The 26,897-nt window shown below is 40.1% G+C and overlaps 3 protein-coding genes across 3 annotated transcripts in view; all 3 read left to right on the top strand.

Annotated features, from left to right (window-relative positions):
* Window positions 1-26,088, top strand: part of LOC134004672 (dnaJ homolog subfamily B member 9-like) — a 435,649-nt gene extending 409,561 nt beyond the window's left edge. Inside the window, exon 4 of the transcript XR_009927846.1 lies at window positions 26,078-26,088. The gene's annotated coding sequence lies outside the window, so the exon portion shown is untranslated. The remainder of the gene's footprint in view (window positions 1-26,077) is intronic.
* Window positions 2,493-3,256, top strand: LOC134004588 (small integral membrane protein 30-like). The gene has a single exon (XM_062443919.1). It carries the CDS (start codon window positions 2,550-2,552, stop codon window positions 2,736-2,738), a length of 189 nt encoding a protein of 62 aa, XP_062299903.1. The 5' UTR covers window positions 2,493-2,549; the 3' UTR covers window positions 2,739-3,256.
* gpr85 (G protein-coupled receptor 85) lies at window positions 6,631-7,831 on the top strand. The gene has a single exon (XM_062443947.1). It carries the CDS (start codon window positions 6,631-6,633, stop codon window positions 7,762-7,764), a length of 1,134 nt encoding a protein of 377 aa, XP_062299931.1. The 3' UTR covers window positions 7,765-7,831.
* Window positions 26,089-26,897: the final 809 nt, after the last annotated feature.

The following is a 26,897-nucleotide window of genomic DNA, read 5'->3' as shown; positions in this document are numbered from 1 at the left end:
TACATTACGATGCAGGACACATAAGTAGAGAAAATGAATGTCACTATCCTGGCCTGTTAGACAACCCCTCTCATTTCTGAATATTCTCTCATCCTCCCACTGATCAATTACCAACACTGCTGAGGTCCAGGCTAAGTGCTGCTACTGCTTTTTGTGTGTGTGTGTGTGTGTGTGTGTGTGTTTGTGTGTGTGTTTGTGTTTTGGTCCAGAAGTCATGACAATTTACCACAAAACCAACCACCACAAAGAGTTCAGAAGTGCAATCTTTGACTAACAGAAAAGGGTAAGTGCCTTATTATTATTATTATTATTATTATTATTATTATTATTATTATTATTATTATTATTATTATTATTATTATTATTATTAGCCTATATTATTATTGTCTTAATTTATACAAAGCCTGCATTTATGCTAAGTCCCAGTTCAATGTAAAACATAAGACTGCTTTATTCTGTAATTTCTGTTGAATTCTCTGCTCTGTTTTGGATAAACATGTCGAAACAAAAGGGAGAAGACGTTTTAAGCCTGAATCCGAGAAGGGTCGATCATTCGCTGCACTTTAGACTACCTCGTAAGACTTAACATAAACGCATAGTGACATAAAATATGATCATTTACTGAAAACAATGTAAAACACCAAGCAATAACTGTAACTCATTTTTGCATAACCTGTAGGATAAGTAATTGCCAGTTAGCTTTTTTCAAGTATCACTCTTTAAGGTGGCATATTTATTGTAAATATGTTACCTTTAAGTACTAAATATGTTGATGTGACTGTTTTGCTATTGAATCCCTTTAAAGTAAGGGTTAAGCGTCCAGGTCCTTACCTTGATTTGTCCCTTATCTGTATGTTGTTATACGAGCTTTCGCATTTAAAAAATACGTTTCTTTTAGAAGAGAGGGTGGGAGTGTGGGTCGGTTGTCGCCACAAAGTATTCAGTCTAACTTTGGGTCGAGGGTAATGGAAGAGTAGTTCATCGGTAAAACGCCATGTATAATCTAAATAATTTAAGCAATCTTTACGTCTTGTTATTTTATACATTGACATGGATACATTTTATGCGTAACTATATTTGCAATGAATTCACTTGTTACACACCACCATAAATGCTGTCATGTCAATCTGAAAAAATTGTTGAGAAGAAATTATTGTATGGACAACTCTGGTACATTTTTGTCTCCTTAAAGTCCAGAATAGCTTGTTGCTGGTGTGGTACCCTTTCAATGGGTACATTGCTGTACTATAGTCTAAAAGGTAATTTTATGACTTGCAGGGTAAAAATTGTACTTAAACTGGTACAATTTGACAAGGTACAAGAATGGACCGGCACTGAAGGGTACACAATTGTCTCCCAAAAGCGTACCCGACCAGCACTTCTACACTTTTAAGTACACACTGGTACTTCCATTTGTGAGTGTGTGTGGTGCCTTGAATTCAGCAACAGACATCAGGCAAGACTAACAAAATTTGTATCTGTGTGTATAGACAATATGAGACAAATTGCCAAACAGACAGCAGGCGCAAGAGAGAGAGAGAGTGTATGATGAGAGAGCGAGAAGAGTGATCAGAGAGAATGTGTGCCTATTCATCTCCTTGCTCAGTGCAGGTAGGTACAGAGGTATGGCAGTCTTACAAGGTCAATATTTTACTTTGGCTTGTGCGCTCTAATTAAATTACAGGCAAAGTGCCCCAAGAGAACACACAGAGAGATATAGACCCCTGTAAACCCACCCTACAGCTCTGCAAACCAAACAATTTGTAGCATGAGATGAAATGTTGGCGTGATTATTCATCACAGCATTTTCTTGCTGCCCAAATTGAAATAGTAAAATGGGCCAGGAGGGTTCATAAACTTTAAGGCAGCTTAGGCTTCTATTATGTGATAATTAATTTTTGTGGCATTTTATTCTGGCCTAAGTATAACTTTTTTTAATGATGCACAGCAGCAAAAATGGACACATTTCAGCCTTAGGCTTTCCTCAACATTACTCAGTTTTTTTCTGGCTTGACCTTCACCAACAAGTGTCACATGCTACATCATACAGCAATAGCCTATGCATGTCAACACGTGTTTTCCTCAGAGGGAATATCAAGCTTCAGACAAGAGATGTTGATGAGCCTGACTGATGTAAAGTAGGCTCATTTGTTTACAGCATGGGCCTGAGGGGGGAGGACTTGAAGCACTGACAGCCTGTCAGCCTAATCGTCACTAATAAGAGAAGCGATGTCACAAATCCACTCACTGTAGAATAATTACCATTTGGAGCCCAGGATCAGTTTGAATTTATATCTGATTAGCTAAAAAACAAAGCAAACAACAGCAGAATTATGCCATTTATTTCCACAAGATAAATATCTGCTAAAAAGTAAAAGTGGGTCTTCTTTAAGAGAAAAAAAAGACATCCAGAAGGCATGGTTAGAATTAAGCAGCGTTGCAATTGGCTGAGCGCACCAGGAAGTCCGGCTCCTCTGCTGCTGTCATCTGACTGTGACGCAGGCGCTCCCGCTTCCCGCAAGTCAACATCAACAGCGGAAGAGCTCAACATGGCACCCAAACTTGAACTTTCACACGCTGCAGCGATCATCTGGCTCATATTGCTGTCCATGATCCCACCTGCGGAGGCTTACGACGCGGGCGATGCTATAGCCATGCTGCTGGGCACCATCATCGCGGTGGTGGGTTTCTGCGCCTGCCTTGGCTGGTACGCACGGAAGCGGAACGGACAGCTGTGAGAGAGGATCTCTGGGTTGTGCGCCTGTCCCATTCTGTTAACATCCACCACATTACTACCTACATGTGCGATCTCCTATACGGACCTTTTGGCACAGGGCGTGTATCGAAGCGGCTGATCAGAAACGTGCCTTATTGGATTTAATGCGTCAGGCACAAAAGGGAACCACGTGGACTCTGGTTGAGATGAGGAAGGGAAAATCCAGGAAGTCCGAAAACAGGAACAGTTACTTGTTGCACTGCTGAGATTAAGGACCAAATCACTGTTTGTTTCTGTATGGAAAGACTGCTTAATTACTGAATATCCTCCTAAGGATGCTTGCATCGTATATTGCGCATTACTGTCTTCCGTGCTTGGAGTGATCTCAGTGATTTCCACACTGATGTGTTTATGTCTGCATTGTACAACACAGCAATGGCATTATCTCAAGCACAATATGTGTGTTAAGTAAGTGTGGTTAAAGGAAAAAGAGAATCACTACTGTTTCAATTTCTGCTATTAAAACATGTTACAATATGGCTTTGTGAATAATCATGTTCGTGACATTTAAATGATCTGCTGTATAATTTCATTTCCTCATTCTTTTTTACATTCATACAATGTGCAAATGGTGCTTACATAAATATAAATGAAACAGATCACAGAGTACAATTGCATTCAAGCCATCCTCAGTGTCTTCTTGTTGTCTGGGTAACACCACCTTTTATAAGCAGTCTCACCCTGACAACGTGTTAGGAAAGTTGACTGTCCACTTATAAAACAATGATGTGTTGGAGGTGTGTGTATGTTCTAAAGTGGAGAAAGTTCATAGATAGAGATAACAGAGCAAAAATAATGATGCTAACAGTGTTAATTTGGCTAAAAGTGTAAACATTATATTATGTATCCCATTTTTTTTAGCAAGTGTTTAACTAAATCCACTTTTGGAACTGATGAACTGACTACCAAAATGAGGGATTGTGCATTAGAGATTATTGGAACATGCATAAAATCACAAAGTATTTTACTATAGCTGAGCCTTGTCTGGAGGACAAGTATCCCTTGCTCATAATGCATTGCCAATCTACAGGATGACTGCTTACATGTATTATCATTCAGTAGGCCACCATAAACTGTGATTGAAAACAAGCCACCACACTGACTCAGTAACAGGCTTCCTTTATCATCAAAAATAGAAACATGCACATGTAAAAACTGTACCAGAATTGCAACACATTTCTGACATGTATGATCATAGTTAATTCATGATTCATTTAGTCCATGTACATACAAATATGTTAATGTATGTGTGCGGCATGTACACGCAGCCAAGTCACTGTTCACTTGTTACACAGCTCGTGACATCACGGCTCTCCATACATGGTACAGAAATCAAATCCTATGAATTTATCATGCTGCCCGGGCAGAATGAACAACAGTGTGCAAAGTGCTTGTCAATTATGCATATACAGTACAGGCAAGTCATTCCACCTTGAGGTGTCTTGGCAGCCTGATTTAACCCTTCACTTTGTACATAATGGTCGACATTTCTGGTGAGTGAAACATGTATGAGCATAGTGAGAGGGGAGCTATACTGTAGACAAGCAAGATCATGCTCAGATCAGATGCTGTAGAACCTACTATTTACAAACATAATGTCCAAAAGGCGGAAAATAAAGTAATAAAAACAGACAATGAGCATAGCGGTTAGCTTTTGCTATAATTGAAATGTTATTATTTTATAGCATGTCATATAAATGTAATTATGATTAAAATTAATTTTCACTTGGAAGTTGGTCTAAATCAGTATGAAACAGGAGGACGATGTCTGTTTAATCTCAACTTTAGGTGTAGAACTGACAATACAATGGTAATCCATTACACTACACGTTACCAGAGGATAGATAGAGTATACTGCTGTAACGTGTTACCGGCCAGCAGCGGCCCCGTTGAGCAGATGTTACCGTTAGAGAGAGAGAGAGAGAGAGAGAGAGAGAGAGAGAGAGAGAGAGAGAGAGAGAGAGAGAGAGAGAGAGAGAGAGAGAGAAGAGAGAAGAGAGAGAGAGACGTAGCCGCTGCTGCTGCTGCTGCAACAAGAGTCAAGACGCGTCTTGGATCACAAATAGGGATGCAGAGCGCATGCGCACTGGGCTCCGTTTACTGTAGGATATTCACCGTGGAGGAAAAAAAGGGGGCAGGCAACAAATCGGGCTTTTTAAAACAGCCAAACCCGACTCGTGCAATGTAAATAACCTCCAGGAGGGAAACGAAATAGGATTATCAACAGGTAGGGATTTTGATTGCTCTTGTGGTCGGCTGTCTGTTTTTTTTTTCTTTTTCTTTTTTTTTTTGGCCTTGTCTTGTGTGGTGGCTGCGATTCTGGGCAATTCATAGCGGGGACTTGGAAATTATTCTAGTCTAATGGACGTGCGGATTCGCTACACTGTTGTGCTTTATCCAAGCGTTCGCTGGCTGGGATGCAACAACGCTGATTTTATCCTGCTGTGTGTTTGATTTTTTATTTTATTTTTTATTTTTTACTGAAATCTTTCGGATTCAAACGCGCGTGTAACACTCGACTGACAATCGGAGGACGCATAAAACGCGTAAGTAGGCTCAAACGCCAATATGAATGAAATCAGATATTACCATGGGCTATCCGTAATTGTCTAAACAATAGAAAATAACAATTCAACAGAATAACGAATAATATTGTTGCCAGCAGGCTTGTTATTGTCACTTCTAACCATCGTTTCCAATCCAACCCGATTGGCAATCACACCCGCGCATTAACAAGCAAATTATGTCGAAATGCGGCTTTAGTGTCAGTATTAGACAGTGTTTTCCCCCTAACTCTTTGTAATTACTAATATAAAAGATGATGTGGAAAATGGAGGCTGGCTCAATAAACGCCCTAATGAGAACACTGCTTAGCTATTAACGTTAAGACCCGTAATCCAGTTAACCTTTAATCAGACAAAAACATGGATGCTTTATTATGTATGCACCCTCCGTCGATTTTCCACAATGCATAAAGGCAGGGCGAGTTTATTCGAGGCATCCACTGCTTCAGAGAGCTTTCCTCTGTTCTGCAGGGTGCAGGGTGTGATCAAGAAGAGTTTATTTTGGGCTGCATTTCTCTTCACAGTGCGCTGAAAATGTCCAATAAAATCCAACCCGAGCCTTTGTGTGTGTGTGCGTGTGTGTGTGTGTGTGTGTGTGTGTGTGTGTGTGTGCTTGTGTATGTTTGTTTGTGTATGTGTGTGTATGTGTGTCTATGCGTGTGTGTGTGTGTGTGTGTGTGTGTGTGTGTGTGTGCGTGTGCGTGCGTGCATGTAACCCGCTTCTTTCCGACAGATCAGGGGGTACAAAAAATGCGTCGATTGTTAATGAGGGCTTGACTGTGTTTTTTCTTTTTCTTTTCTTTTTTCTTTTGGCCATCGTGGTGCTTTTGTTCAGGAAATTCCGAAGCCACACGAAAGACAAAAAAATGCACTACAGCTTTATGCTTTAGTCTAATCAAGCTCCATATCTGCTGTCTGTCTGTGTTCCTGTCTGTAGACAAAGTGTTAAAGCGCAGCTCCGCACTGTGCCACTTAAAATGTTAAACTGTAAGATAAATAAATAAATAAATGACAGACAGGCAGAGGAAATGTATTGCTTATCACATTGTAGATTGTGCAAGTGTGGTTGAAAACAATGCAGCTGTTGTTTGGGACTGAATGCTGATGGGTGGATAATATTTTTCAGGGATTTTTTTTAGGTGTGATGAGACAAAGGAACAAAGGATGCCTTAGAGGAGAGGTTGCCTATATGCCTGGAAACCTCTTCAAAGCACACCGCCAAATGGATCTAACGCCTCCCCCTGCCACCTCTAGATCATGATACTTGGCTGAAGCTATTCCACTATCTTTATGATCCCTCCTCCATCTATGGCGAACTATAGCCATGCAGGGGACCACACCATCTTGCAGAATGTCTCTCCTCTCGCCACGTTCCTCAAACTGACCTCTCTGGGTTTCATCATTGGAGTCGGTGTGGTTGGAAACCTCCTGATATCCATCCTGCTGGTCAAAGACAAGAGCCTGCACCGAGCACCCTACTATTTCCTGCTGGACCTGTGCGCCTCCGATATCCTTCGTTCTGCCATCTGCTTCCCCTTTGTCTTCACCTCAGTCAAGAATGGATCTGCCTGGACCTATGGCACGCTGACTTGCAAAGTGATCGCCTTCCTGGGTGTGCTCTCCTGTTTCCACACGGCGTTCATGCTATTCTGTGTGAGCGTCACCCGCTACCTGGCCATTGCACATCATCGTTTCTACACCAAGAGACTGACCTTCTGGACCTGTCTGGCTGTCATCTGCATGGTGTGGACGTTGTCAGTTGCTATGGCGTTCCCGCCGGTGCTAGACGTAGGGACATACTCTTTTATCCGGGAGGAGGACCAGTGCACATTCCAGCACCGTTCCTTCAGGGCAAATGATTCGTTGGGCTTCATGCTCCTGCTGGCACTCATTCTCCTGGCCACACAGCTGGTTTACCTCAAGCTCATCTTCTTCGTCCACGACCGCCGAAAGATGAAGCCTGTCCAGTTCGTGCCTGCTGTCAGCCAGAACTGGACCTTCCACGGGCCAGGTGCCAGCGGGCAGGCGGCGGCTAACTGGCTGGCTGGATTTGGTAGAGGCCCCACCCCGCCTACTTTACTGGGCATCCGGCAGAACAGCAACGCAGCGGGCCGCAGGCGTCTGCTGGTATTGGATGAATTCAAAACAGAGAAGAGGATTAGTAGGATGTTCTACATCATGACGTTTTTCTTCCTGGCACTGTGGGGTCCCTATCTGGTAGCCTGCTACTGGCGGGTGTTTGCAAGGGGCCCTGTAGTCCCTGGGGGCTACCTGACGGCAGCTGTGTGGATGAGCTTTGCCCAGGCTGGGGTCAATCCTTTCATCTGCATCTTCTCCAACAGGGAGCTCCGGCGCTGCTTCAGCACCACACTCCTCTACTGCAGAAAATCCAGGTTACCAAGGGAACCCTACTGCGTTATATGAAGGTTTTGCTGTGGGTTTTTTCTCATCTATGTCTCTATTTCCCTGATTGATCTTGATCTGGGCTTGCTCCCACTGTACAGCGCACTCTCTCTTTCTATCTCTGTTCTCTTCATCCTCCAGTTTTTCTCCTGTTCCTCCTTCTCCTAACCCTTCTTTTCAGAGTTAGAAGGTGGACTGCCAATCACGAGGCTCTGCCGGGGTGATTGAATATGAAAGGTATCAAACATGGAGGCTGAAGGGAATGGAATACGCAGGAGGTCTGGATCTCCTCCTGTGTTTATGTTCTAGTAAACAGACATCATGGAAGGCCATGTCAATGCGGAGAAGCAAAAAGTTGAAAAAAAAAGAAAGAAAAAGAAAAAAAGAATTGACAAAACAATGAAAACAAAACCTCTTGCTTTGGATATTTTGAAGATGCGTAATTCTGTGAGGTGTGAAATACAAAAAAATATGAAATTAAAAATTAAAAAAAGAACATAAAACAAAGAAATGATACCTCTCAAGGAATCACTGGAAATGTTTTACATTTTAAGAGTTGCACTAAAAAGAAGATGTAAAGATGCTTTTTTTGGTCAACAGTTGCCAGTTGCATTGCAAGGACAACTTTTTTTCTTTTTTTCCTCCCCTCCAAACTTAACAATGAATGCTTTAATTTGCAACAGACTACACAATCGCTGTAAGTAAAGCAAAACTTGATGACTGTTGGAATACACCATCACAAGAGGATAAAATGGTTTTAATGTAAGTGATACCTTTTTCATTTACTGGGTGGGGGCTTAACGATGGGGATTTACAATGTGTGGTTTTGAAGTTGCAACTTAAAACTAGAAATGATTTCTTGTAGTTTTACGATCCATATGTCCCTAGTGTCTGGCATTGTTTTTTTCTTATCACATTTTACAAAAAAAAGAGGGAAAAAAAGATGAAATGATGTTTGGATTTTTTTTTAAAGTTGCTTTTAAGAACAACCTTGTGCTTAAAAAAAAAGACATTGAAGAAGTAGTTAAATGTTTCATCATATCCATGTACCTAAACACTATCATATTGTTACAGTACAGTATTGCTGATGCCACTCCGGGTGTTCTTGCCTTAATGGTTATGATATTGTCATGTTTCTTGGTTGTTGGGTTATTTTATTTTTTTCATTCACTCCTAAAAAGTCAGGGGGGTTTTTTTAGATGCAAGGGGAGTTTTTTTTCTCACATCAATGTGAAGTGCATGTCCATTTTAAAAGCTGGTCCATTCCTACGAGCATCACAGGCCATACACTGAGCAGCCCATTTTTATTCTGCAATGGTTTGCTACACCCCACAGAGTGCTCAGAGCACAGGGAGTGTGTGTGCGTGCGTGTGCGTGTGTCAGTGGGTGCATGTGTGCGCGTATCAGAGTGTGGATGTGTGTGGATCAGACAACAGTCACTTCAAGACCAGAGCCTTAGTATGAAATCTTGCACAATTTGTAAAAAATGTTAATGAAAAAAAAAAAAAAAAAAGACATTTAAGGCACACCGTCTTGTTTCTACTTTCCCTACATTTGCTCTCTACTGATTGTTTTCAATGACTTACTTTTTTCTCTTGTGGCCATTTTAATATTTATTATGTATTCTTTTTTGTATATTATAGATAGATTGTGTGTAAGTATGTGAGTCTTTCATTTTGAAGTCCCGAATGTGAGTACAGTTTCAGTTAGGATTGCATTTGCTGAAAGTTAACTGTGTAATCTGTTGCTTTTTGAAAATAAAAAGTTTCCATTTTGCAAAATGGTTTTTATCCCTCTCATTGGGTGGAGATCATACTGTATGCCCATTTTAACGGTTGGAAGGTATCAGTCCTGGTAATGTTCTGAAATGGTTATTGATAAAGGGATAGCTGATCAATTTACTCACTGTTTATCTTTCCCTGCAAAATTTGATCTCTTAAATGTGTTTCTATCAACTGGATTAATTAAGTCTCATTACAAAACAGTGCAGATCCACACTGGGGAAAATCATTACTTTATGACTGATCAATATTTTAAAGGCACTGTTGAAATGTTATAATGTTGTTATCTTGTATTTAAAGGACTAATGCTAGATGGTGCAAGGATTTTATATGAGCAAAATGTGTCATTTATGTTCAAACTAACTGTTTTTTTTTTATAAGAGAAAGTGATTAAAAAAATCAAATGTGGATTTTTTGAAACACAATCTTTTTTGTTATTTGAATCTTTGGGACAGCTTGTAAAAACAAAATATATGCTAAACCTTGACACTGAATGTGAAATGTGGTTGACATTTAATGGGAGTTATCTCCATGAATATATCCCTGATCACACTCACCCAGCTTCCCTTTCTTTCAGTTTTTCCCCCCCATTTTGTGTCAAAGGGGAATACCACTGAATTGTAATATGTAATATATGCGATTGCTATATGAAGTAATGACAAAACCATTCTGGATTAATGAATACTCTCCCCCTTAGCCCTGTAGTCATAAATGACATAGTGGTTTGTCCAACTCTCTCATTTTTAAGGTCACATTGATGTGCAGCTGCACAGGAAATTAAATGGAAAAATATGGAAATGAGAACTTTTATTCAAAATTTGGAAGAAATTTGCCACCTCAGATGCTTCAGTAAAAGTAAACATAACCAAACTATTGTATAAGCAAAATTTTCTTTCAAAATGCTTGTATTTTTTTTTTTCCAATTTCAGGCCAGCTTTCATCAGCTTATTCAAGGATAAGGAAAGACCTTTTTTGTTATTCATGAAAGAGGAAATAAAGAAAACAACAACAAATAGAGTTTCTCTAACTGAAAAACAGTACAGTTTAAAACCAAGGTTAATAAAAGCCACAGGTCAAAGACACATTTCTTCTTAAATTGAGTGGTATTTCTCTGCAGAAGACTGTAATTGACAATGTTTGAAAGCCAATATGTGCATTTTTGAGAACAGAGTATGAACTGAACAATAAGATTTGAAACTGCCAATTTTGCATGACTCAGACACTACTGAAGGTTTTTTGCTTTTGACCAAAAATGTTCTCCAGTGTCCTATTTTCCCTCTAAAAACGTTCAGTTAAGTAATGACTTTAGCCTAGGTGTCAGGCACCTAGGCTAAAGTCATTACTATTATAGATACAAAATGTGATGCTGAAATGGCTTGTAAACACTCCAGGTAATTGCATGCTGGGATACAGGTTCTCCTGATGAGAAATTTCTATTAGGGGTCCATTTCATTACTACTTTGGCAATTACTGTTTTATTTTGGACATTGATCATTCCAATTTGGACCCAGAAGGGGGAAGTCGGAGAGCATTTAAGAAAGAGCATTTATTGAAAACTAAGGAAATGGCTTTACATAGAGTACTTTTCTCGTTCTTCATCCATTCTGCTGTCATGCATTTTGTTTATTTTACAAAAACCTGTAAAAATGCTAGATGAAGGAGGAGGTTGCTGATGAAAGGAGACGTGACATTTTGCAGGATTTAGTCTTTAACTGGGGCTGAAACTGCTGCTACTTGAGACGAAAGTATGTATATTTTAGTTTCATTCAGCATATGCGAGTCAAAAATTGTGTCACTTTTGAGCACTGGCCTATTTCCTCGCATGTTCATTTGAGTGCCCCAGTAATTCTGTTTCTCTCTCCACGTCTGAGAAAAGATGACAGGCAGAGGTGGTCGGCTTGAAAGCGCTTTTGCTCTGGCAGACGAGCTCTCATACTGAACTATTCTCCCCCCTCTGAGGTACCATCTCTCATGAGAAACATGTTGTTCATAATCAAAGCAATTAGGATGCTGTAGTCTACTGTACCGCCTGACTGGGATTGCTTCTTTGCACTTGCATTTAGATCATGGAAGAAAGAAAAAAATGGATGTGTGTGTAATTTTTCTTATATATTTGTGTGAGTGTGTGTGAGGCAATTATAATGCTTTGCTGGAGATACTTTTCATTTAATGATCAGAAGACTTTCTATTGGATTTTGGCTGCCAGTGAATAACACAACCATCCCTAATTCCGTGTCACTCTTCTTGTGTCTCGGTGGATTTGCACACACAATTTCTGTTTTTTAATGGACTGCCAATGGGCTCTGAAAAAAAGCATCTCACCCTAGCCCTCATTTGCGGTCTATAATTTGAGTAAATACCATCTGTTGACTGAGAAACATTGGCTTTTTCTAAAAGGGGAAAAAAGCTCTCTAATGTGAGCCTTTCTGCACTCTTAAGCATTTTCTATTTGTATAATGCACACCAAACCTTAATTAAAGTGCAGCAAGGGTCTGTGCCGAGAAGCACTCAAATATGGAAAGCTGCCTTGAATGGAATGGAGTGGACGACTCAATCTTCTGACAAGCTACTCAGGAAAAAAGGAAGAATTGCTTTTTGTCTTTCTGGCAACACCCTGCTCTACATATTTTGTTTGATTGTGTTACCGCTTTAGAGCGGAGCTGGTAAAATAATGGTTCAATATGTAATATAATATTTTGTTTTGTGAAATGACATTTACTCACAGTGAGTTTTCTGTGGTATTTCTGGTCATTTTTTTTGTTTTTATTCTTTGTGTATAAATGTGTGTGCATGAGAACATGGTTAAAGTGACACCCAATACTGTGAGTGGAGTGTTCGGCTGCAGGTTTTCATGCATTTGTGTTTGTCCTCAGGCACACAGGTCAGTCCGCTATCAGTGTGTCAGAACAGTCTGAAGCCAAAACAGTCCTCTTTTCAGCAGTAGCCTAGATGTTTAACAGTCATCTAAGTGCAGCTCTGCAGTGGTTTTCTCTCTAATGATGTTGCAGCTTTATGACTAACTTGCCACAGCAGACTGTTAAAATGAATGACCATGCCAGCATCACAAATGCGTCTAAATGTGTAGGTGTTACCCAAATATTTCACTATTTTATCTATTTTCTTTTTTTTGTGCCACATGTTGTGTTTAATTCTGTCCTGCCCACTGTCCATTCATAATCCATTGTTTCATTTTTGAATAAATGCCTGTTATTTACCAGTGCTACTAAATATAAAAACAAATTAAGGTCAGGCCAGCGACCACGTCTGTCACTTAAACATCTGGGACTATGTGAGCTAATCCTTTGACGAAAACATGCTGCTAAAAGAAAGGGGGGGATTTTCAGTTTAGTCAAATGCACATGCAGAGTTGGAGATGACATACATGCTGCTACTTTTCAGCTGTATCAGCAGAATCATGTAAACAAAATCTATATTTGTGTAAAACACCTAATGCGTTACGCCGTCCGATAATATTTACCCAAGATAGCGAAGAATAAGATGGCATTAGGTGAAGATACAGGAGCAGAGGAGGTCTAATAAAACAGAACATAATGATGATTTCTTTCCCCTGGGGGGCGGCTCTTAGAAAAAATGTTGCTGCATTTATTGTCTGACAAGCTATTACAGGCAGCGCAGGCCTCTGAATACCAATGATCAACGGGATGCCTGATGAAAAATTTGCAAGTGTATAAAGATTCCTCCACGTAATATCTTCATGTCTTCATTTCCAACAACCAGCCCAACCTCCTTCCTCCCAACTCCTGCAACCCATCATGCAAATGCCTTATATAAAGAATATCCCTGCTTTAAATATTAACTGATTAAATTGCGGATGGAGCTTCAAAGGTTCCGTCCTGCATATTTAAACACTATCTTTTTCTCTCACTCTCTCCTGTAATGTGAGTCAGTGGTTAGATCATTTCTCTGAAAATCAGCTGGGAGCAAATTTGGTGAAGAGGGGAAATTTGTCTTGGTTCTATCTGTGGCATCACACCTGTGTGCACTATGAGGGGTCTCTGGGCTACGCTGAGGTTTCTTGAAACGCTCCCCTGTACATGCAATGTTACAGCTGGCGGTTCATATGTTCACTTGGATAATGGTATCTTTGCAGAGTTGGCGGATTAAGGTCACCAGACAGTAGAATTCTCAAAGTAATTAATGTGCTGGAAAGGTTGTTCATCAGTAGGCATGACTGAGTGCTGCTGTAGAATTAACAAGAATGCACCCATTTGAGACTGACAGGAATAGTTTGACATTTTGGGAAATACACTTATTTCATTTCTTCCTGAAAATTAGATGAGGAGATTGATACCAATGTCTTAATGATAAATATGTAGCTAGCTGCAGCAGGCAGCAGTTTTGTATAAGCAGTACCTAAAAAGCTCACTAATTCATATGTCATGTCTTATTTGTTTTATTTGTGCAAAAAAAAAACAAAGCTTAAAAACAACAATTCACCTTTTTATGCAGGAATAAGAAGCTAACTATTTGTTGGATGTGACACCAATAACTTCCTGAAGTCTGGCCTGGTTGCCTAGCAACTGGTCCCAGTGAAGAAAAAGTCTGGACCATAAAATGTTAAGTGAGCTTTAGAGGTGCTAGAAAGTGGATTTTGTTACTGTTGGACAGAGCCAGGCTAGCTGTTTTCCAGTTTCCAGTGTTTATGCTAAACTAAGCCAATTTCCTATTGGCTCCAGCTACATATTAACCATAGTAGTGTGGTATCAGTCTTCTTCTCTACTTCTCCTCAAAAAACCTTGTTGCTTCTATGACTGCTACTTTATTGGAGGAGCTGTTCGGGGTTAAGATGTGTCACATGTTTGTGGTTATTCCTGGAAGTGTGGTTATCAAAGCTGCGCAGAGATGAGAAAAAAAACACAAATGACAATCATTCACGCTTTGATAGGTATGGGTATGGTAGGGTTTCGTGCTGTGGAGAACAAGCCTTGCAGCATTGAGTTGTTCATGGGAATGTGAATGCCTTAGTTTAATGCTGTTGGGCTGTGAATGGATGGTTTGCTGGTTTGAGCAGCGGAAACTCGTGCTGCAGTCTTTTGAGAGTGCAGGTCAGAATGTAAGCTTACATAGGTTGTGTTTCTTTACCGTTAAATCCTCTTGGTTGCAGTGGGAGTCAAGAGTAAACATGTCCCTTATGCTGCTAAGACTTAGGATAAGTGATGGAGCCTCGGATAAATCACGATTGGTGGATGTGGCTGGGTTAGTACTTAAGCACATGTATACCAAAGTTGGGATATGCGAAGAGAGAGTACTGGTTGGGAGTAATCCTCCAACAAGGATTACCCATGTCTTTCATGCTAGATTAAAGGGTCCCATGATACCCTACCACGCTGTCCGAGTCCTGACGGGGAATCAATGCTCCTGGATGACAAATTATCGGCCGTATCATTTTTGTCGTCCCTTGCTATCGTTGTCTGCTTGATAATGAGCGTGATTCGGGCAGCTTTTGTGCAGGCATTCTTCAGTACTCAACGTTTTGTAGGATGACCAATCGCGTGCCAAGTGGTCTCTAGCTGCCTGTGTCTCTCCGCGAGTGTGTTGAGATAATCATCTTATCCACCAGGCGCTGCAGACACACACACACACACACACACACATGCACCCAGAGTTTTAAATGAGGAGATCTGGATGACGTACCCACAGTAGTCAGCAGAAAGGAAAAGAAATATTTGGGTCACATGAAAATTGAATGATGATAATTTGGTTGCTGGTGGTGGTAGCATCTGACTGGAATAATGCTTGTCCACCAATGGCTCGTCCTTTTTTTTTCATTCCACTTTTATTGTACTCAATTTAGATCAAGCTTGTAGGATAAAACTGACAAAACTAGCAGGCACTGCAAACATTTCCCTCTCAGACTGCAATATTCCACGGCAGATCTGGCTTATACAGGGCTTTCAAAGTATTATGATTCACAGCAAGGAGGCTGAAGCTACCATATTCTCATAGTGCTGCATTTGCAGAGGGCAATCTGTTGTGTTGAAAAGCCAAACATGTACATGATGGTGCCTATTTACAATATGAAACCAACTGCTTACATCTGCTCACAGTGGGGCACATCTGCCCCCAGAGGAGCAAAAAAAAAAAAATACTGAGAAGATAGAGTCTGATGTGCGGTCACTGTGAGATGAACTGAACTTTGCTTTGCCTTCACCCTTTCAAGCTTTTAATAATGTTGTTGTGTGGATGGCATCATTATTTCTTTATTTATCTCATTTTTGCATCATGGCAATTGGGGAAAGTGTTTAGGGGTGTTTATACAGGCGATTTGTTCCCACTAATTCGGCATGTTTTGTGATGAATCCAAGGGCTTTTGGAAAGTGTGTGTGTGTGTGTGTGTGTGGGGGGGGGGGGGGGGGGGGGGGTTTAATCCACTTGTTTCTTATGTTCCAGCCTGTTCAGCACATTCTGTCTCTCTCTCTCCCTCTCTCTCTCCATCTCTCTCTCCCCCCCTCCCTCCTTTATTTTTGGAAACATCTCATTCTCGTGAGTCAGGCCCGTCATGCTCACAAAGGCTCGGTCTAGCGAGCTCTCACCGCCTCCTCCTCCTCCTCCTCCTCCTCCTCCTCATCCTCTCTGCCCGTGTCTCTGCTGTTTATGATATTAGAACAGAAGCACGCTGAGCAGAAGGGAAACTGAACTCTTCATCCCCTCTCTCACTCTCTCTCTCTCAGACAATGAGAGGAGGGAGGGAATAATTAAAGCTTTCTAAGTTCGTTATTGCCTTATTGGTTGTTTCGCATAGTTGACAGGTAATGGATGGATAGGTTTTTGCTACCACTGGTGTAATACCTGGCTAAAAAAAGGGGCCTTGAGAAAGTGACAGGTAGCAATTTCTAAACCCGAGGGTGCAAATTTGAAGCTCACTGAATTTATACTCCATTCATGAAGCAAAATCAATGTGATGATGCCACCACATTTTTGGCATCCATCTTAATTTGGCACACACGGTTGATGGCAATGTTGATTGATGATACCTGACTGGACTTCTGTCATCTATTCATTGTTTTATCTGCTTTTTGTTTTTTTGAGCTCCAAAATGGGCACGCTCATTATCATGTTTGCAATGTAGTGTCACTTCTTTGAGGCGCTTTTTTTTTTGTCAAATGAAGCAGATTACTTCCAAGAAAAGCTACTAAATGAAGTTGCCTTGGAAACAGCAAATTATACAACAAACACTTAGATCATCCTTCTTGTCATTTGCAATATATATTTGTTTCTGTTATCTGTGTATGTGGGAGAAGGATGATTCATCTTTCTTGTGTTAATAATAGAGATAACCTGCTGCAACAAATCAAACATTTTCTACACTGCACAAAGAATAATAATAAGGCAGGATTTGTGTGGAGTCGGATAAGGATTTAATTTGTCTGTGGGCAAGAGCTGAATGTTAAACCATCATCTGAATGTGTTCATTATATTTGCAGTAATTCCTGGTTCCATTGAAAATAACATTTTGATCAGGAGAATAAGCTTAGGTGAGCATCCATTCCCCTAAGGCTCTTTATTTGAACTTTCTATCCAGGCATCTTCTCCAGTTTTATCGCCAGTATAAAAACAAAATGCTATATCCTTTAGGAGGGAGAAAATAATAAGTTCCATTTGTTTAGAAGTTGTTGTTTTTTCCCTGTTGTAATCACAAGCCTCTAAAGTCATGTTTTGGAACAAAGTGGCCCAGCAGCTTACCTAGAAAATGTTTCTTTTTACAGTAAACACGGTCAGCGCAGTGAAAAAGTAATTTTCTACCGTCTGTGTTCAAGGGATTCAATTTTCCTCTTGAAGAATTATATTTGCTACACAGATATAATAAAGTTATTCTCAAAGACTGATTGCAGTGTAGGTATTTGCACAATTTATAGGCTCACCATACTCCACTTCACACATGTGCAAGCCATATAAGTCAATGTTGTGTATAGCGTGGTTTATTGTACATTAGCTTCGATGTCATATAAGCTCCCTGCACATCGTATGCTCTGAACAAGTACTGCATATCAGTTATGAAGAGGTGTCCCTATCGAGTGTGCACTGAATAGTCTCTGATGCATGTTGCGTCTGTTGAGGGCGGTGAACTCGTCTCGAAACAGAATAAGACCCAGAGCGAAGCAGCAAAGAGCCATCATCATTAGTCATCAACAACAGCACATGGCCCCTCAAAGCGCATTGCTGTGAAAGTTTCCCGCTGAATCACTGCAGCTGTTCCTCCAGCTACTCTGTCCCTGTTCCATATCTCTGTGGGCACAATGCTTTCAGACACTTCATATAATGCACCAGAAACCCTGCAACCCAAACAAATCTTTGCAGTATTGGATCAGCTTTGGTAGTTTATGTGATATGTGGGTGAATAGGAATTCAGGCATGCAGCATATTGATATTTAGCTGATATTAATTACAACACACTCTGCCTGTAATAGCTTCTTACACACCTGAAATTGAATACAGAAAGACTGCAGCTCTGTACTTGTCATACACAGATTTTTTAAATTTGTTTGTTTTGTGGAAGCTCTTTATTATAAAGGTCCCTTAATTAAAAAGAGATTGTGGTACAACTTGACAATTGTTTAATTGAGAGAAAATGCTTAGTTTTCAGTGTGTAGATTTGTGTGTAAAATGATATACAGCATATTATTTCACAACATTTAACATAACACATATAACATTTGTTTGAAAGTGTAATGCAATTTCATTATAGTGTTTATATAATATAGCCTAATATGCAAATATGTCGTTTTCACACAAAACTACACACTGAAAAGTAAGCATTTTCTGTAATAATTAAAGTGGCCTTTATCAAGAATGTTTTAACCCAAACCAAATATAATGAATCATCAACCAAATACACACTTATCTTTTTTTAACATATAATTTGTACAAAACTGCACCACAATCTCTGTAAAATGTCATAAAATGAACTTTTAAAAACCTACAAATTACTCAGAAAATATCTTACTAAAAGACTTTTAGAGATTCTACTTGTGGATTGCTGCTTTCCTAATTATTCATAATGCTGCAATTGCATACTTTCATTTGGATTGTAATATTATTTTTATAACCCACAAAAGGCTTAAATTGCACAATCCCTACTACTTTATGCTGAAGTTATACAATCCCAGGCACTCTATGAAAGCAGATGTGAGCTGTCATCTGTTTTGACCTGTACTGCCCCAGGATGAACATCCATTTATTAATTAACATGATTACTGATGATTGTGATTTGTTTTCATACTAAATCTATAATCCACATGGGTTGTTTTATTTTATAGTTTTGGGCTATGAACATTCAGGGAGACCAGCTGAAGAGAAGAACTCCTCTTCATCTCCCCCTCATTACTATTCATTTCATAGAAGACAAAAATAGACATTTTTTCCTCTAGCTCAGAAGAAAAGCAACTGAATACAGCCAAGGTTCAAAGCTAGCTAAATCTCAGCCAGGCGGTCATTAGTGTCTTTTGTGTGACATTTATGAACTTTGTGTGATGTTCCAGTAATAACTAAAAGGGTTTTCTTGCCAGGATTTTCTTCCCCACTTACCACATAAACAAATCACTGCTCACAGCTTCCTGGTTACCACATGAGTTAACATAGCAACCACATAACATGGCAGGAATGCATCTTTAAAGAACCAGATTGCTGCTCTGTAATTATGCATTATATAACCTGTGTTGCAGAGTCATGCATGCATGGCCAAGTCTGGCCTAAACAACACAAACTATTATGCTCAATACGTACTATACTTGGCACTGTATGCTAGGAGAAGTTGTATTCTCCTGACCTAAAATAATACAATTGTATAGAAAATATATAGATGGATGAATATAGCATACTGGACATTTGCATACATCTTTTGATATCTTTTCACAATGGAAAAAAATAAGTAAATGCATCATACTATTCCTGACATATGAGGTCAGGTTAGGATTGTGTAATGTTCAAAATTCAGTCTGGTTGTTGCTTAGCTACTAGCTAAAGGGCATAAGCATTTTATAGAATAGTGTCTGATAATATTAGCTAAATTACATCATTGGTTCAATATTGAAACTTATTGTTTCATAAGGAGATATCGCTTCAAAAAGTTCTCTTCTTATTTTTACGGGGGATAAAGTTACAGCCTAACATGTTCACAGTGACAATGCAAACATGCTGATGCTTAACAGATGTCATTTTCCCATTTTCACCAGTTAGAGTTTAGTTGGAATATTAACATTGGGAATTCCATTAATTTTGCAAGTGTTTTGTCATAAACCATAGTAATTGGACATATTGAAATGATGACTTTATGATAGTGCTAGATGGAAAGTTAAGGGATCACCAAAATTATTACTATTTGGCCTAAAAGCCAAACCAAATTTCTTAATTTCCAATAGCAAGTGCTGGCTGAGAATGATTGACTGGAAGAACACTGGTGACAGGGCATGGCTGATGAGACTGATCCATGACAGGTGTAAAGTCTGGGGAAAAACACTAAGGGCAAAGCAGGGCTAACGAAGCAAATGCAAGCCAGGTGTGGGGGGGGAAATGAGCCCGGGAGAAGTGCAGGAACACAGAAGGGAAACAGGGCAAACTGAAAATCGAAACCCAGAAAATGCTTACACAACCCAAATATAAACAAGCAAAAACCAAATGACCAAAATGACTGAACAGAAATACAACACAGGGAACCAAGAGAACAAAACACAAAAAGTCTAAAACCCATGAGTCCATGACAATTATAAATCACAGTTATACATTTTATCTGCAAGAAAATACCAGTGTACTTTCTGCCACAACAGCATGTTCATTCACTGGCATTCATGCTGGATGAAGGAACTTCCCAGTAAATGAAAGAGCAGACGTGACTGGCATGTTCTTCAAACAACAACATAGGACTATTCTAAAATTAGATATGGAAGCAAACTGAAAATATGCAGGCATATTTCTGCCATTTTTCAGTTCACCTGCCACACTGCCAGCCTGAGATTTGAAGTGTTAGGGAGGTTGGATCTGGGACAATGATTAATTGTCAACTGTCGACTCTAGATCTCTCTTTACTTTAAAATGGTGCATTATCATTATTGAGTCCATACATTTTGCATCACACTTTCAGGCAGAAGAGACTCCTGATGCAGATTAAAGTGGAACCATGATGTTCTGAGTTTCTGGCAAAATTGCTAAAGCATACATTAATGCTCCTCAACACATTCCTATTAAGCCTTTTCAGTCTGCTCTCTTTTCGCTCTTCTGTCTAAAAACTAGGAGGGTCATTGAGAAATTGTTTATTTCAATGGTCGATATGTCTGCTTGAAATGTTGCCTGTTCATACAAAAAGGCCAGGTTAAAGAACAATTTTCAGTTGTTTCAGAACCTTTCAAACGATGTCAAAACCAAGTGCAGTTACATTTCCTCCAAGAAACCCTTTTTTATCAGCTCTCCCTCTCACCAGTTAACTGAGCCGTGTCCGTGGCTGCAAAGCACTGCTGCAACCTCACTGCATCTCCAGGGTCAAGAGCTCTCCCTGGCTAAATTAGATCAGAAATTCTGATCACTCACTCCAATTATTTCAATGAACACTGAGTCACATCAGTGCCAGCAGCCAGCAAAAAAGCCAGTGTGTCATTCAATTTGGAGAAACTAAAAGGGAGAGTATAGTGGACAGCTGAAGACTGATTTTACATCTCATTTGTATGTACGTCTGAGTTTTAATGGGTTCTACTGCCTAGCAACAGCTTTTGCGCATATGTTGCTGATTATAAACACAAAACAACACATGACCAAGTGCCATAATGAAGGTTGTAGCCTTTAGGGGATGCTAGCAGATGTAGATTTGTCTTGTTTATGGTGTAATCCAGTGACATGAGTCAAAACTACAGCTGGGTGGTTTATTGTATATTATAGACTGACACTGTAGATAACGAACCCAGGGTTTGATGGGGGGCAGTTTACACTTGGTTGCCTCTGTTTGGCACTTCTCTGGGAACACTGAAGTGGTTCAATGAGGCATCATTACTGTCAGCTCATAGTATGAGTTCTGATTGTAAGCTGTCTGTCCTCACTCGAACCCACTGAGCAAACACCGAACAAAAAGCCCATGCATAAGTGAGTCATCATAACCAAAATAACTCCATACCAATTCAGTGAAAATATCTTCTAAGGTACTGTGAATGCAATCACAAAGCATGGACAAAGGGAGATGTTATGTTGTCTTATGAAGTGATAACTCTGGCTTTTAACATGCAAAATTATGTTTGCGACAATGCAGACACAGGACAGGGTAATTAAAGGAATGAGGAAAATGTTTAAGTGAATATGTGAATCTCAAAAGTCCCCAGGTGGGTTTTCTATTAGAGTGCTGGTGGGGTTTTCATTAGGAGGGCAGTTGATACTCAAACAGGCAGTGGCTCACAATGCGCATTGGCACATTGGTACACAATGGCTTTGAAAATTAAACTGTCAGGCTGAGGTAGTGTGTCGATCAGCGGGAAAGAGCTTGAGTACTTCTGACTAGTCTCATCTGGTTTCTCTCCCTCTCTATCTTCCTCTCTGCCAAGCTACCCCAACCACCACCACCCCCACCCCCCCTCCTCCTCAGACAGACATATTCTCATCTGCAGTCTCACTGCATTGTGTTGTGCAAGCTATAAACTGAGGCTGCCTGAGTGTCTCTGTGGACTTTTCTCTTTCGACTTGGCCTCCCTTTTTTCTTTTCTCGCTTAGCTGCCGCTGCACTGTCAAGCCATGTCAAGAAGCCGGCCAGTACTTCATTAGTCTACACAGCTGTCCACAGACCTCCATGGTCTGTTAATGTAGTGTGAAACATGCAAGCCTATAGCGTCTTATGATAATGCTGCATTTTGGTGTTGCTAGTCTCATATCAGTTAATAGTGTCTGTCAGTTAATAATTTGGTCTTTTGATGTTATAATTTGACAACCCAATGACCCTTTGCATAAGCCCCACCCACCTTAGTTACTGTTGCTATGCATGAGGATCTTTCTATTCTGATAACACAATTTACAATGATAATGATGATAGTCTTACAACTTGAAATTAGTAGTTATTTTAAAAAAAAACGTGGGTCCAATGTTTCAGACAGGTAGAGAAAAGCAGGTTTTTCTTTTGTAGCCTATGGATTTTGCTATCTGTAAAGCAGAGCAGATTGTTATTACTATCAGTAACATTAGCCCCTAACATTATGAGTTGGCTGACAATGTCTTTATCGTATCCGTTTTAAAAATAAGAATGCTTTAAACAAGTCCTTTATGGCTACATGATATCATGTAAGTAAAATCCCAAAACAGAAAGGCTAAGAGACTTAAACTACATGTTCCAGGTAAAAAGTACGCTGGTGACCCATGTAGACATGGAAATAAAGAAGCAACATGTTTCCTATCTTGTAGGATTAGAAAAGGAAAAATGTTATTTCACTCCAATATGACCCTGTTTTGATTCTTTAATTGACAATGTATGTATTAGATTTATGCTTTATTGTTCATGTTTTCCAACAATATATTTCAGTCTTAGAAGAGAAAATGCTTTGACACAAAGTATCATTGTTGATCTTACTTTAAATGTAATCTGTTATATACACGCCTGAAGCCTGCATTCGGCAAACATATACACAACTTTCAATGTAGTACTTAAGTTGATATTCTGCATGTGGGTATGACAAGGTATTAAACCAGCATCCAGATCCTTGATGGTATTAAAGGCTTCACCACAGTATAACAGTATTCTGGTAAACTATACCTGCAGTACCAAGAAAACCTTCCATTGGCCTTTTCAAACAAACTACTCCTTTAAAGAGACTTGTAAGCCTGCCTGCACAGCTGTGTGATCCTGATCCGATCCATCGAGCGCAAAGAGGAAGCTGTTTGATTGTGGAGCGGGCTCCATCCATTCCCACCCTGACCGCAGACACGCAGGTTACAGTGTCCCTGTCTGCCTTATCTCCTGGAGCACCGGCTCGGCTTCAGACCCACGGCTCCGGCCCAGCCCCTTCTCAAGATAAAGCTCGAAATAGACCACTCTCGCTGACAGCAAGGCAGCGCTAGATAAGACTGTTGTGTCCACAGCTTTAAGCTAGAAATGGGTGGAGGAGGGAGGCAGAGGAGGAAAGGGGTGGTGTTCAGGAGAAAGTGAGCGAAGGACAGTAAGCAAAATGCTGTTGTGGTGAATGCATGGTGTTGATATGGTTTTGTGCTCACCATTTGACCCTCTTATTCAGCCTCAGATAAGAGAAATTATGGATGTAGGAATGCACAAATCTGTTTTTCCTCTCTTTTTTTCTCACGGTTGAGGCCATTGATTGTGCTTATTGACTCATGTAGTTGAAGCCTGAGCCAATCTGGTTGTCATGGCTTACAGTGATAAGAAAATTACCTTGCACCGTGTGCACATCTGCGTGTGTGCATGCATGTGCGTGCCCGTGTTGTGCGCACAACACTCGCCCATAACATATTATTCAGCCTCTGCCAGATGGCAAACTGCAAAAGTGCATCTAAAAAGGTTTTCCTCTGTTGGCATGCAGAAGCCAATCAATAGCTGTGTGTCTTAGTAAATTAGATCATGTAGACAAGAGGCAGTAGTCAGCAGAGCCAACCCAAAGTAACCCCTTGCCTGGTTAGTTCATTCTCCATTAGACAGCGGCCTGGAGTAATTGAATTGGCCTGTACAAGCTCAGGGCTTCTCCTTTTCGCCTTTGAAAGCATATATTCAGGTCTGATAACTTTATACCCCAGCCAAGAGTCATCGTACAAGTATATTTTTATGTGTCCAAAGACAGTGTAGTGGATAAAAGATTTACATCAGAGCCCACATCTATTCTGAAGCTTCTCTCCAGCACACTATTTCACATCTTAAGACAAATCTATGTGGAAGGTTCTGAACACAATGTATGTAGTGTATATCTGAATACTACTGTATGTTGCAAGAAAAAAAATTACCATACATTTGCATACCCAGAACCCTTTATTCATATTTGAATTGACAAACCTCTAGCTCTCTGGGCTGCCAGATTTAATAAGACATGTCTGTCTCATCTTGTTATTTTGGGGATAAATAAGTTGTAGTGGCAATGATGAGATGCAAGCTAATTATCCGCCCCCAAGCCAATCAATGACAAAGCCGAGCTTCAATATATATAGAGAGAGCTTGGAAGACACAGAGATAAAGTGGGGGTGAGAGAAAATATAGAAAATTAGCACATCAAGAATTTTTTTTCAGGGGATTGCTGATGAGGAGTTAGGTGGCCTCTCCATTCACATAGCTATACACCAATATAAAGCATTCAAAGCATAGTGGCTAATTAGGACACCATTAATATTCCCCTGCCTGCCACCCCTCCACCCCCCCTCTAGCCTAATTATTCCATAACTTCTGTATCTGTTGCTGGCAAAAATGCCATTTATCACTTTTTGTATCCATTACTGCAGTTACTCTATACTGGAGTACTACATAATTGCAGACATACAGGACTGGCACAATTATAAGACCTACAACTGTATTCCATGACTTCTATCTCTGCATTATGGTATGTCTGCATCACAAGGTTTTATTTCTCTCTATACATTTATTTTTCCTGTTTATAGGTGCTTGTTTCTGTTTTTTATACAATTAAGGAAATTTACCTCGCACAGTATAAATATAGTCCATACTAAGCCAACTTTTCAGTCGTGACTACATGCAATGTTTATTTTTTCCACTCATACATGAGGCCTGCGTACTTGTAGTTGCACTGCGGTAGAGTTGATGCTTGCTCAGATGGAAAACAAGTGAATGTTTCGTTAGGAGAGAGCATGATGAAGTATTCAGACTTTTTTTCTGTAGACAGCGTCTGTTAGAGAACCACTGTAAGTGTGCTATTCATAGTCTGGCACAAAAGCTACATTACTACTTAATATTCTCATTTTTAGTTTGATTCCTCAGAGCCTCTGCCTTTTGTAAGGAGGCAGACCAACTCTCCAATATTATTTCTGTAAATTATATTTACCCATTATCCTCAGAGTATGAAAGTGGCTTTAATTTCTAAACAAGGATTCATTAAAGTTCCAAGCATTTCACTGCACTTTTAATAGCAACCGCAGAATGTTTTAAACCTAGGAATCAATTAGCTTAGTTATTTCTAACTGTTATCATCACAAAGTGATATCCATCATGTGACAAACAACAACAACAAGAACTGCTTTCTCAACATGCAAACCAGGGAAAGTATAAGCTAGTATTTTCCTTCAGTGACTGCGAGTGTCTTTCTGCGACAAAAACATCCAGTGGTGTATGTGGCCATAATCCTATGTGACATGGGCAGTCAAGGGGAAGGGATTGGAGGGCTTGAAGGAAAAGACAGAGGATGGCAACCCTGAGAGAGAGAAAGAGAAAGAGAAAGAGAGGAGAGAGAGAGAGAGAGAGAGAGAGAGAGAGAGAGAGAGAGAGAGAGAGAGAGAGAGAGAGAGAGAGAGAGAGAGAGAGAGAGAGAGAGAGAGAGAGAGAGAGAGAGAGAGAGAGAGAGAGAGAGAGAGAGAGAGAGAGAGAGAGAGAGAGAGAGAGAGAGAAAGACACAAAAAGAAAGAGAGAGTTCCCCTGTCCCTGCCTTGCAGAAAATCAGATTCGCTAATGCTCCCATTTATATCTTCTGTTAAAAGGCCCCTGAGAAGATGGGAGGGGGACCCCATGCATGCGCCTGAGTCGAGGTGAGCTCTTGTTTTAGTACTTCTCAAAATTCATTGAATTCATTCCCCTCATTTGATACACTTTGTACAGTGGCAAGCTACTACCTGAATTTATAGAGTTAGTTGGCCAAACACAGATTAAAGCAGAGCACCGCAAGGGAACACAGCTAATACTGGAGAATCTTTCTGTCAGATAGGGGCTGCGTGGGAGTTTGGTTTATCACGTCTGGGAAAGTGGTTCATTGTGTTCAGACGCCAAAGTGTGATGATGAAGCTGTGGTAGCTCGAGGTCAGTATATGCACTTTCAGTATCGTTTGTAATCCTTTCCCACATTTCTCTTAATCCCAGCTGTCATACTGTGTATGACATCAAATACCTCTGGTAAGTGAGAGTTTACTTTGATTACAAAAACCTAACTTTCCAATTACCTTACTATGTATTGTAGATCAAAATCAATGAAAAACTGTTATTTTATCCTTGATTAAAAAAAGATGGTGATGATATCTTAAACCACAGAGAAAGACAAAAATGATGTTTTTATATTGCTTTATTTCTGCTGCACTGCAGTATCTACTCATCCATCTTTCTCTCCTTCTCACCTTCCATCTTTCTGCCTTCCATCCTTTGGTCTCTCTCGCTGTCATCCTTTATACCCAAGCTGCTTCTTTGTTTATCTCTCCATCTCTCCCTGTCCCTCTCTCCCTCCATTTCTCTTTGAT

The sequence above is a fragment of the Scomber scombrus genome, chromosome 22 (genome assembly GCF_963691925.1).
Source record: "Scomber scombrus chromosome 22, fScoSco1.1, whole genome shotgun sequence".
In the NCBI taxonomy this organism is placed as follows: Eukaryota; Metazoa; Chordata; class Actinopteri; order Scombriformes; family Scombridae; genus Scomber; species Scomber scombrus.
Note: the sequence above shows the minus strand (reverse complement) of the source record. Positions and strands in the feature narration are given on the sequence as shown.

Excerpts from the sequence above, each read along its gene's own strand:
- LOC134004588 (XM_062443919.1), top strand. The coding sequence starts at position 2,550 with ATGGCACCCAAACTTGAACTTTCACACGCTGCAGCGATCATCTGGCTC.
- gpr85 (XM_062443947.1), top strand. The coding sequence starts at position 6,631 with ATGATCCCTCCTCCATCTATGGCGAACTATAGCCATGCAGGGGACCAC.